At 36.9% G+C, this 12957-nt stretch overlaps 1 protein-coding gene across 1 annotated transcript; it reads right to left on the reverse strand.

The window, feature by feature from the left end:
• Positions 1–395: 395 nt before the first annotated feature.
• On the reverse strand, positions 396–8704 carry LOC133555976 (migration and invasion enhancer 1-like). The gene is made up of 4 exons (XM_061905502.1): positions 8546–8704; positions 8272–8369; positions 1042–1118; positions 396–967 (listed from the first exon to the last, which is right to left on the reverse strand). The coding sequence occupies exons 1-4, from the start codon at positions 8575–8577 to the stop codon at positions 884–886; spliced, it is 291 nt and encodes a 96-aa protein (XP_061761486.1). The 5' UTR covers positions 8578–8704; the 3' UTR covers positions 396–883.
• Between the last annotated feature and the right edge of the window lie 4253 nt (positions 8705–12957).

Here is a 12957-nt window from a genome sequence, read left to right on the forward strand (position 1 = left end):
TAATTAAATATAACAGTGTAATGAATTGTTGACGTATAAAAGGCTCCAATAAATTATCAAATATTCTGCTTTGAAATTTTTTGGGGGGAAAATCCTGTATATTTTGTATTTTTTCCATTGGAGTAAGTAAATGGATATTGATTTATAGATATTACAGCGTTTAAAGTTAAATATTAGTGACTTATTTCAACACGTTAATGATTGAGCATTTTTGATCCCGGCGACCGTTAACATTCACTAAAATTGAGGGAAGCCATAAGAGTAACAAAATATATTGTATTGGTTTCAAAAATATCAAAATGGCCTCTGCACGCTTTTTTAAAATTGTTTTTATCAAGTTTGGACACCTCTGTTCAACAGCGCCCCCTCTAGTTGAACTCAAGTAGTGCACTCCATTTTGCTTTAATAAAACTTTTAATAAAATCAATTGCAATGCTCCTCCTTTTGTGCATGACACTAAAGTAAAAATGTATTTGAATGGCAGTTATGACAGAGGACATGAAAACTGTTACTACAAAATGCATATTACAGAAATATTTCCGTTTTTTTTTTTTTACTGACCTAGCCAAAAGATGAGCGCACGAGATAAAGGCATTAAACAAACAAACAAAAAAAGAGCCACTTTGTTTTCCCTGCTTCTCCTCATCGCTGCTCGCACGTTAAAAAGGAACACCCAGGCGTGATTTCATCGCAGCACAGCCGTGTGAAGCTTTTTCGGCTGTGCTAGTCATTAGCGGCCTGGAGCTCCAGAGTAGGAGCTGAGAGAGGAGGCAGCAGCAGAAAAGATGTTGTCTGGCGGATGTAAAGGTGTGCTGGTAACCTTTTTAGCATCCGGCTTCATCGCAACGTTGCACATCAAGTTGCGCTGGTTTTCTCCCGGCGGCTACATGATAACGCAGGGCGCGCGGCTCTTGCTGATCTTCTGCAAGGCGTGGCCATCACGAGCTTTCTGGATGACGTCCAACACCTGGACACAAAAGTGCAGTCCAACATGTTAGACAGAAACCGCAGATATTTCCAACTGTGCTGTGTGCTTCTTACGTCATCCTCGTAGGGGAATCCTCCCAGCTCCAACTTGGAGAAAACCAGCTGATCGTTGATGACAATCTCAAAGCTGGCTGGAAAAGGGAGGACAGACAAACAATGCAGTCTTCACACTTCAAAGTACACTTGAGGATAGCAGCAAACAGAATGCACACTGGACATGCTCACTTCACAAGATCACGCTCCTAGGAACTTCTCCATGTCCCAGCTTTTAACGATTTTAGAATGACGTGTTCTCATTTGAAAACATTTTTCTTTCCACATTAAGACATTTTTAAAAAGTACACCACGTTTCTGCAGGACGGGTCGTACTGTGAGCCCTGAAGGACCTGGACTCATGTCTGTGTGGATGGGACACAGGCGTGGTTTCTCTTTGTTGCCTTAGCTGTGATTGTGGTTTTCTTTTTGTGCTGCAGAGCAGGATTCTGACACAAACCAATTTTAACTGAGTTAGACCACATGAACTGTCACATCAGTCGTTCCTGTTTCATAAATGAACAAAAACAGAATTCACAGAACAAAACTAAAAAGTTAGCCAAGCTACCAGGTCTGTATCTTTTGGCCATTGTATTTTTCTTTAATCAACAAGAAAACAAAACAAAATATGCCTATTTTTTGGGCTAATTGTTCCCAGGCCTGGACATGGTAAACTAATTTCCATTAAGTAGGGTAATTGTAAATAAATAAAATATTTTAAAGTGATGACCTTCTAAATATATTTAACATGCCCTATTTGTTGGACATATAGCCGCACTTAAAATCCTTTTATTTTCTCAAGAATCAGTGTGCCTTATAACCCTGTTCGCCTAATGTACATATTAATTCTGGTTGTGCCTACCGACCTCGAAGCATTTATTTGGTACATGGTGTAATGCCAAGTGTGACCAGTAGACCAGCAGTCACACAAGAATTATACGTGCGGACTGCAGGTTGACGCCGGCTCAACAAATTACTGTAGCACGTACACGTAAGCAAGCAACACTCAAACTTTAGTGTTTCATTCATTGAGAAGATAGAACATTACACACGGCGCTCAAAAATCTGTGAAAATGTTTTAGTAAAATTTTTGGTAAGCTATGAAGCCACACCACTTGATTGTCAGCACCTAGTAGGACGTACTATGCTTCAACATACAGGAACTATTATGGTGTGTATACCAGTACCTCAAAAGGGCATCTATTAGGACACATAATCTCTGGTGCTTTGTTGCGGAATTTTATGCAAACCAACCTTTCTTACCCGTTAATACCTGCTGTGTATTTGGAAACTGCATAAATCCTGAAAATTTGCATGAATCCGCCATTGTAGCCCTCGCTGTAGTCAAAAAGCTCCTTTTTCCTCTATTTTCTTGTTATGTGGCATTCATCCTCTGTGTTGCCATTTCCAATACAAAGTAGCGCACACTTCTAACTTATATCTGTAGACTTACTATGGAAGCACTAAAAACTACCGGTACAACAAATGTGGCGGGGGGAAGACGTGGTCGATCTGGGGGCATGTAATTAAGACTGCCCACAAAAAGGCACATCCTAAAGAGACGGTCAGAAAGCAACATTTTGAACAAAGAAACACCATTGCATATTATGTATGCTACAAAGAAGTATTTCAGGGTGTGGAATTGTTATTGACGAGGCAGGGGTTGAATATATAGTGCATCAAAAAGTTGTCCTTAAAAAAAAAAGTTGGTCAACTTGTTTGTTGCAGTTAAGATAGTATAATCACCCTTAAACCGGAAACTGAAGTCCCGCTTAAAGAATATCTTCTATCGCCACAACAAAATAGAAAAGACAAATGCTGCACTGTAACACATACAAGACATAGACAAGATTTATTTCAACACTTAATTTAGGCCATACATCTGCAGAATATGCTAACTTTTTGTTAAATCTCTGGAAGTAGTGAGTCCACAATATTTGAAACGCAGTATGGCAAGTGACAACTGTCTGAATGTTATTGTGAGATACAAAAAAATTAAATTGAAATGTTTTATTTTATTTTACGTGTGTTGAAAAGCATCAACTGGATAAAAAAAAAAAGGTTGAATTTGCATTTTAGATTTTATTTAAAAAAATCTACAGTCAAAAGAAAAAAAAACAAAAAAACAGAAAAATTTTTTTCCTCATACTTGCTATTTAATGACGAGACCACAGCCTGAAACAGGATCCAACACTACTCTGTTTTTCCTACACAACATTGTCTTTAAATAGCAACTTCCAGTCACAGTGTCAGTATATTAAAAATACATTTGTTTTTGGTCAGTTTTTTTTTATTTTTAATTTTTTTATTTCTGTTTGTTTTTTCTTATATGAAATAGAAAATTAAAGGCCAACATTTTCATCTGGTTATTGCTTTATGGAAAACAAGAAAAAAAACAAGTTTGTCAATTTTATATTTAGAGTTTTTAAAAATAAAAATTAATGATTTTAGTTTCTTGACTTCCCTTTCATAAAAAGAAAATTCAATGACCAAAATATACTAGCAAGACAGCCACACCTGAGGAATGTTTTTCTTTAAAAGGAGAACTGCACCTTTTTCTCTGTTTTGCCAGTCATTCAAAACCTGTGTGTAAGACAAGAACACATCCATCCATACATTTTGTACTGCTTTTCCCTCTCAGGTTCTGGAGTCTATCCTAGCTGCCATGTTTTTTATGCTTCTAACTCGTGAATATATGTTAGCAAAAGTCAGCTAACAATGGAAGTAATAGGAGTCACTATTCCTAATGTAATGCCTCTAAAAACATCCAACTCCTCCCCCATAAAAGTTTTGTACACATTCTGTAAGAATATATGTCATGTAGTAACAGGCACATTCATAATAAGATGTGCTATTTAGATATTTTGCTCATTTTTAGCATACAGCGGCATATTAACTTCACAGACGCTCCACAATGTGTGCATTTCCCTTCATCAACAACAATACTTCTAATCATGGCAAACTTAATGAGAGACAACGATGACTACTTTGGGACAAATAATGATCCATAACCTTATATTTTTGAGCCTGAACATAGGGAGGATGATCTAAAAAGGTGTAGAAGCTGTGTGCTAAACAGATGTGGCTTTAGTGAAACACTAAGCATCATGCAGCAGTATTGCTTTGATTAATTGAGACTTGTATTATTAGATTGCACAGTTCAGTACATATTCCGTACAATTGACCACTAAATGGTAACACCCGAATACGTTTTTCAAATAGTTTAAGTCATAGTCCACGTTAATCAATTCATGGTAAATTGATTTTTTACCAGTGCTAAACAAGAAATACAAATGAACATAAGACAATCACTTACTGTACAATGTCTGCTCTCACTGGGAAGCCAACTGATGGGATGTTTATATATTCCCATTAAATGAATAATCAATCAAAATCCTCAAGGGTAAAAAAAAAAAAAGTTGCAGCAAATGAGTAACTTTTTGTGTCTTTCCCACCTTCGGTGGGTCTAAGTTGAAGATGCATTATCTATAATCTAGAATTAACTTTCACCAGCTCAGAGGCGATCCAGCAGCTCAGTGAGTAAATAAAACATCATACGGTATTTAGCTCTCTATGATCACAGCGCTGCTACAAGTAGTGCTAGTGCTTAGAATGAAAATATCGCTAATACATGGTTAATATTCAAGGTCACGACTTGTAAAGAGTATCGGTGACGATTTTTAGATGCTTTTAAGGGCGTAGTAAATTTCATCCCATTGGCTCCATAGTTAGCTGACTTTTATTAGCGTTTATTTACTAGTTAGAATGTGTAAAAAGAAGAAAAACATGTATTTTTGTTGAACATAGAGATTGTGAATGATAGGAAAACATTTACAAAAAAGTACAGCTCCATTTTAAAGACCTGAATTTGATTTGACGTCCATTGCACCAGTCCACATCTGTGGTCCTCCCAAGGTTTCTCATTGTATCCCATTGGGTTGAGTTCTTTTATTGCCCGAGGAGGTCGCTGTGGCTTGTGCAGCCCTTTGAGACACTTGTGATTAAGGGCTATATAAATAAACTTTGATGTCCAGGAGAAATGTGGCTCTCTTCTGGAAATGCAGAATAAAAAAAGGGACATTTCAGCCCCCTTTCCCTCCCTGCTCAAACCCAATTCAATGGCTATAAAAAAAAAACCTAATACAAATATCAACTATTGGACCTAATATTCTACATTGTATTAGCCTGGCCACCTCTGGTTTATAGTTCCGTCAACTTGCAGCATTTCTCTCATATTTTTCTCAATCTTGTTTACACAGATTTTCTATCACTTCCTACGCCAATTTCATGAAAGTGATCAATTAAAACCACAGCTTAACTGAAACACTAGGGCTGGGCGAAATGGCCTTTTTTTAATATCTCGATATTTTTAGGCCGTATGGCGATACACGATATATATCTCGATATTTTGCCTTGGACTTGAATAAACACTTGATGCATATAATCACGGCAGTATGATGATTCTATGTGTCTACATTAAAACATTCTTCTTCATACTGCATTAATATATGCTACTTTTAAAATTTCATGCAGAGAGGGAAACCACAACTAAGTCAATTGACCAAAAGTGTATTTATTAAACAATTGCAAACGTTCATGTCATTTCAAAACAGAAAGTGGAAGGTTGTCAGAGACATTTTAAGTGTCAAATAAAAATTAGCTGCATAATAGGAAATCAAATAGTGTTCGTTCTTCGCTATGTGGTAGGTTACTACGGACGTTATTAAATTATATTTTTTTCATACGGTGTTGATGTGGAAATGTTTGCCTCTGCATTTTGATGGTGTGGGCGTGTGGCACCGAGCAGAGATGTTGACATGCTAAGTAAGCACTCTTCATTCTCTAGCAGGTGACTTTGCAAATGATGCTACATATTAGCAGTAATGCTACTTTTTATAGCAACGCTTGTGCTGTATGCTTGACTTATTATGGTTGTCTGTTCGATATATGCCCACTTGATGCCAAACCACCGCCAGACGATGGACCCCCTGCTGTTTTTCTTGGGAATTATTTCTTCCTTCATTTGCACCTTCTTTCTCTCGTATTACCACTCGCACGGGTCTGCTAGCACCACAGCTAACGTTACCCATGCTGCTACCTCTCTGCTCCAAGAGGGCGTATACGTATGTGATGTATGACGGGACAGTATGTAAAGTATGTAAGAAGGTGCGCTCACACTCTGTGAGAAGGAGAGACAGGAAAGAGTGAGGAGAGCCTGTAGTGTAATGCCAGCAGCTAAAAGCAACTGCGTGAGAACGTATACTCGAATATCACGATACAGTCATTTTCTATATCGCACAGAGACAAACCCGCGATATATCGTGTATATCGATATATCGCCCATCCTTATGTCAAACCTATACTTCTGTTTAGGTGAAGTGTAATTAATTATAATTACATAGTGCTTTTCTCTCGTGACTCAAAGCGAATTACATAATGAAACAAGTTTAACAAGCTTTCAAACGATACCAACCTTTTTAAAACGGGGCAAATATGTAGAAAGTTGGGACATTTTTACAAGGTCCTACCTAAAATATTAAGCCCCATTGACTTTGTATTGAGGATGTTGACCATAAATTAGTGCATTTTCACTAGGTTAAAAAAAAAAAAAAAAACTTCATTATTTATCACAGGAAAATGATACTTATATCACTGAAATCGTCTCAACGGTCATTTAAACAAATAAGACTTAATATAATGTTTTATTTTGAAGCGTTTATGTCAGGGGACACCAATTTTTTGAAACCACTGAAATCGTCTCAACGGTCATTTAAACAAATAAGACTTAATATAATGTTTTATTTTGAAGCGTTTATGTCAGGGGTCACCAATTTTTTGAAACCAAGAGCTACTTCTTGGGTACTGATTAATGCGAAGGGCTACCAATTTGATACACACTTAAATAAATTGCCAGAAATAGCCAATTTGCTCAATTTACCTTTTAGTAAATCTCTCTCTCTCTCACTATATATATATATATATATATATATATATATATATATATATATATATATATATATATATATATATATATATATATATATATATATATATATATATATATACATATATATATATACATATATATATATATATATATATATATATATATAAATATTAAAAACATTTTTTTATTTCTGTCTGTCATTCCGTCATACATTTTTTTCCCTTTTACCGAAGGTATTTTGTAGAGAATAAATGATGAAAAAAACAACACTTAATTGAATGGTTTAAAAGAGGAGAATACACGAAAAAAATGTAAATAAAATTTTGAAACATAGTTTATCTTCAATTTCCATTCTTTGAAATTCAACCGAAAAAAATTAAGTGAAAAACTAGCTAATTTGAATCTTTTTGAAAAAATTAAAAAAATAATTTATAGAACATCATTAGTAATTTTTCCTGATTAAGATTAATTTTTAGAATTTTGATGACATGTTTTAAATAGGTTAAAATCTAATCTACACTTTGTTAGAATATATAACAAATTGGACCAAGCTATATTTCTAACAAAGACAAATCATAATTTCTTCTAGATTTTCCAGAATAAAATTTTTAAAAGAAATTCAAAAGACTTTGAAATAAGATCTAAAATTCTAAAGATTTTCTAGATTTGCCAGAATAATTTTTTTGAATTTTAATCATATTAAGTTTGAAGAAATATTTCACAAATATTCTTGGTCGAAAAAACAGAAGCTAAAATGAAGAATTAAATTAAAATTTATTTATTGTTCTTTACAATAAAAAAATACATTTACTTGAACATTGATTTAAATTGTCAGGAAAGAAGAGGAAGCAATTGAAAAGGTAAAAAGGTATATGTGTTTAAAAATTCTAAAATCATTTTTAAGGATGTATTTTTTTCTCTAAAATTGTCTTTCTTAAAGTTATAAGAAGCAAAGTAAAAAAAAAAAATGAATTTATTCAAACAAGTGAAGACCTGGTTTTTAAAATATTTCCTTGGATTTTCAAATTCTATTTGAGTTTTGTCTCTCTTAGAATAAAAACGTCGAGCAAAGCGAGACCAGCTTGCTAGTAAATAAATAAAATTTAAAAAAATACAGGCAGCTCACTGGTAAGTGCTGTTTTTTGAGCTATTTTTAGAACAGGCCAGCGGTCGACTCATCTGGTCCTTACGGGCTACCTGGTGCCCGCGGGCACCGCGTTGGTGACCCCTGCTTTACGTAATGTCGGCATTTCACGTCCCTGCCACCGTAGTAACCAGCATTATCAGTTAAATTATTAATTTACCTTTCCTCCCCACGAAGCCCGACACGTCCGCCTCAGGAAACTCATCCTTCACCACCCGGGCGAGCTCCTTGTAGCGGGGCTCGTAGCCTCATTTGCCACTTAGAGAAAGGGGAAAAAATAATCAATAATAAAAAAAAAACAAAACACGTTGAGTTTCACCAAAGAGACACGTTAGCTAGCCGTTAGCTGGACATGCTAGCGTCAATAGCTCCGGCTTTAAACGACATAAACATTACATGACAGCAAAGATTCATAGCGTAATGATGACACTTACCAGTATTCAACTCTTATTGTCAACACTCCCATTTTTTTTATTTTGTTTTTTGGCTGATATTGCAGCTGCACGATGTGAACAAAGTATTCGGTTTCGCCCCTCAGCTTTGGTTATAAGTAGTCCTATTTGTGGGCGGGGTGATGGGCGGGGCTAGGAGGAGACACAAACACAGGTCACGTGACTGCGGCGTCAGTCTCAGTCAGTCACACAGCCCGACCTATGATGTTACATAGGCAGGCAGGGCCGTTGCTAGGAATTCTTGGCCCTGTTACGCCAAATTTCTTCCCCCCTACCACCCCCCCATTTACTTCCGTGGTTATGATTAATACAGACGTATTGTTAACGCTATATTATAAATATATAACGCTATATTCTAAAAATATAACGCTATATTCTAAAAATATAACGCTATATTATAAAAATACAGATGTTTTGTTAACGCTATATCATAAATATATAACGCTATATTCAAAAAATATAACGCTATATTATAAAAATACAGATGTTTTGTTAACGCTATATTATATATAAAAAAAAAAAACAATTTACAAACACAAGCTATGGGATGACGCATTTACTTCCGGGGTCACGTTTCCTCACGTTTCCTCTTACGTCATCCCATGTGTTTGTAAATTTTTTTTTTTAATTTATTTTTTATTTTTTATAATATAGCGTGAACAAAACGTCTGTATTTTTATAATATAGCGTTACATTTTTATAATATAGGGTTAACAAAAAGTCTGTATTAATCATGACCCCGGAAATAAATGGGGGGAGGAAGGTTTTTGTAGGGGGGAAGAAATTTGGCGTGACAGCCCTGTCACGCCAAATTTGTTCCCCCTACAAAAACCTTCCCCCCGGAAGAAATTTGGCGTGACAGCCCCTCTAATGCCTGAAGGACCCCAATAAGGGCGTGACACTACCAAGTTATTTGACTCTTAAGCGTTACAGCTGCAAAATAAGCGAAGCAAAAATAGCTTGAAAGGTTAGCATGCTGGAATGCAAATATTTTTTCCTCACCTTTATTTTTCACCAATGACAATCAGCCAATTATAATGCTTTTAAAGGCCTACTGAAACCCACTACTACCGACCACGCAGTCTGATAGTTTATATATCAATGTTGAAATATTAACATTGCAACACATGCCAATACGGCTTTTTTAGTTTACTAAATTACAATTTTGAACTACCCGGTAGTTTCGTCTTGGAAACGTTGTGTAATGATGATGTGTACGCAAGACGTCACGCGTTTTTAGGAAGTATGAGCGCACACACACAACTAAAAGTCGTCTGTTTTAACGGCATAATTACACAGTATTTTAGAGATATGTGTTGCTGAATCTTTTGCAATTTGTTAAATTAATATTGGAGAAGTCAAATTAGAAAGATGGAGGTGGGAACCTTTAGCCTTAAGCCACACAAACACACGGTGATTCCTTGTTTGAAATTCCCGGAGGTGAAAATTTACTATGGATCAGAGCGAGGTCAAGCAGACGTGGATCCAGACCACATGTCAACCAGCATCTGAGAAATTTGTAGTTAAAAAGTCGCTTCTTACCAGAGAAAAGCTGAGCTTGGGCCGTCCATGAAGCTGCCGTCGACTTCCCTGAGAAATTGGCATCACGACTATCACGTAATATTAAACTCACTAAAACACTAGCAACACAATAGAAAGATAAGGGATTTCCCAGAATTATCCTAGTAAATGTGTTTAAAAACATCGGGATCCGTCCCAATGCAATCACATTTTTTTTTTCTTTCTAGTCCGTCGCTATCAATATCCTCAAACACGAATCTTTCATCCGCGCTCAAATTAATGGGGAAATTGTCGTTTTCTCGGTCCGTATTGCACTTTTTGTTGGAAGCTCCCATTAAAATTAATGTTAATATGTGAGGAGCCATCAAACATGTGACGTCATCGTCTGCGACTTCCGGTAGAGGCAGGGCTTTTCTCTTAACACCGAAAGTTGCGAACTTTATCGTGGATGTTCTCTACTAAATCCTGTCAGCGAAAATATGGCAATATCGTGAAATGATCAAGTATGACACATAGAATGGACCTGCTATACCCGTTTGAATAAGAAAATCTAATTTCAGTAGGCCTTCAAAACAGGCATGTGTGGGCTGCTTTAAGGTCCTTCCACCCTCATTGGGGTCCTTCAAGCATTAGAGGGGCTGTCACGCCAAATTTTTTCAGGGGGGAAGGTCTTTTTAGGGGGGAAGAAATTTGGCGTGACAGCCCCCTGAAAGAGTATCGGTGTAGGCTGTCACACCAAATTTCTTCCCCCTACAACCCCCCCCCCCCCATTTACTTCCGGGTTCATGATTAATACAGACGTTTTGTTAACGCTAAATTATAAAAATATAACGCTATATTATAAAAATATGACGCTATATTATAAAAATACAGTTGTTTTGTTAACGCTATATTATTAAAAAAAAAAAAAAAATTATAAACACAAGCTATCTGATGATGTAAGAGGAAACATGAGGAAATGTGACCCCGGAAGTAAATGCGTCATCCCATAGCTTGTGTTTGTAAATTGTTTTTTTAATTTAATTTTAAATTTTTTATGATATAGTGTTAAAAAAAGTCTGTATTTTTATAATATAGCGTTATATTTTTATAATATAGCGTTATATTTTTATAATATAGCGTTATGTATTCATAATATAGCGTTAACAAAACGTCTGTATTAATCATGACCCCGGAAGTAAATGGGGGGGGAAGGTTTTTTGTAGGGGGGACCTTCTAACCCAATTCATTGCTGCCTTAAATGTTCTTGTTTTTCAGTATTCTTGATGGTGCCTGGTGTAATATATATATATATATATATGTATATATATATATATATATATATATATATATATATATATATATATATATATATATATATATTATATATTTTTTTCTACAATTAAACACTAACAAGTCTAAAATAGTTGTATAAATAGTTGTCTAGTATTATTAGTTGTCTATTCAAATTTACCACTAATAACACATTTTTACAAGACATCATGATAATGTAACTGACTTTCGTCAGATGCTTATCAAAGTTCCATCCATCTATTTCCCACTGCTTATTCCCTCTGGGGTTGCGGGGGGCGCTGGAGCCTATATCAGCTACAATCCGGCAGAAGGTGTCGTAAACCCTGGACAAGGCGCCATCTCGTCGCAGGGCCAACACAGATAGACAGACAACATTCACACTCACATTCACACACTAGGGCCAATTTAGTGTTGCCAATCAACCTATCCCCAGGTGCATGTCTTTGGAGGTGGAAGGAAGCCGGAGTACCTGGGGAGAACATGCAAACTCCACACAGAAAGATCCGGAGCCCGGGATTGAACTCGGGACTACTCAGGACCTTCATATTGTGAGGCAGACGCACTAACCCCTCTTCACCGTGCTGCAGGGCCGTTGCTAGGAATTCTTGGCCCCCTGAAAGAGTATAGGTGTGGGCCCTTCTAACCCATTCATTGCTGCCTTATAGGTTCTTGTTTTTCAGTGTTCTTGACGGTTCCTGGTGTAGTATATATACATATACATTTATTTCTAGAATTAACCACGAAAAAGTCAATTATATATAAAAAGTTGTCTAGTAATATTAGTTGTCTATTCAAATTTATCACTAATACATTTTTACAAGACATCATGACAATGTAACTGACATCCATCTATTTTCTACTGCTTATTCCCTTCAGGGTTGCGGGGGGCGCTGGAGCCTATCTCAGCTACAATCGAATGGAAGGCGGAGTACACCCTGGACAAGTCGCTACCTCATCGCAGGGCCAACACAGATAGACAACATTCACACTCACATTCACACACTAGGGCCAATTTAGTGTTGCCAATCAACCTGGGTCCTGAACTTTCTCACAAAACGGCCCCAGTCAGTCAGAATCGGCAACCAGACATCCAGACATCAGGCACAAAGGTTAGGGACCCCCCCCCAAGGCTGCGTGCTGAGCCCCCTACTGTACACAGTCTTCACACACGACTGTGTGGCCTCCCAGAACAACACCACTATCATCAAGTTTGCGGATGATACTACGGTCGTCGGACTGGTCACCGGGGGAGCTGAGGCAGAGTACAAAAGGGAGGTAGCGGAACTGGTGGCCTGGTGTCAGGATAATAATCTCTCCTTGAACACAGACAAGACCAAGGAGATGATTATTGACCCTCGGAGAAGGAGTGCACAGTACACACCTTTGTACATAGGGGGGACAAAGGTGGACAGGGTGAAAACCTTTAAATTCTTCGGGACCCACATCAGCGAGGACCTCACCTGGGATCACAACACCCAACAAACAATAAAGAAAGCCCAGCAGTGACTGTACTTCCTAAGAAGGCTGAGAACATTTGGTATGCCACCCAAAATTCTCAGCAACTTCTGTAGAAGTACAGT

This window comes from Nerophis ophidion, linkage group LG07 (assembly GCF_033978795.1).
Source record: "Nerophis ophidion isolate RoL-2023_Sa linkage group LG07, RoL_Noph_v1.0, whole genome shotgun sequence".
Lineage (NCBI taxonomy): Eukaryota > Metazoa > Chordata > Actinopteri > Syngnathiformes > Syngnathidae > Nerophis > Nerophis ophidion.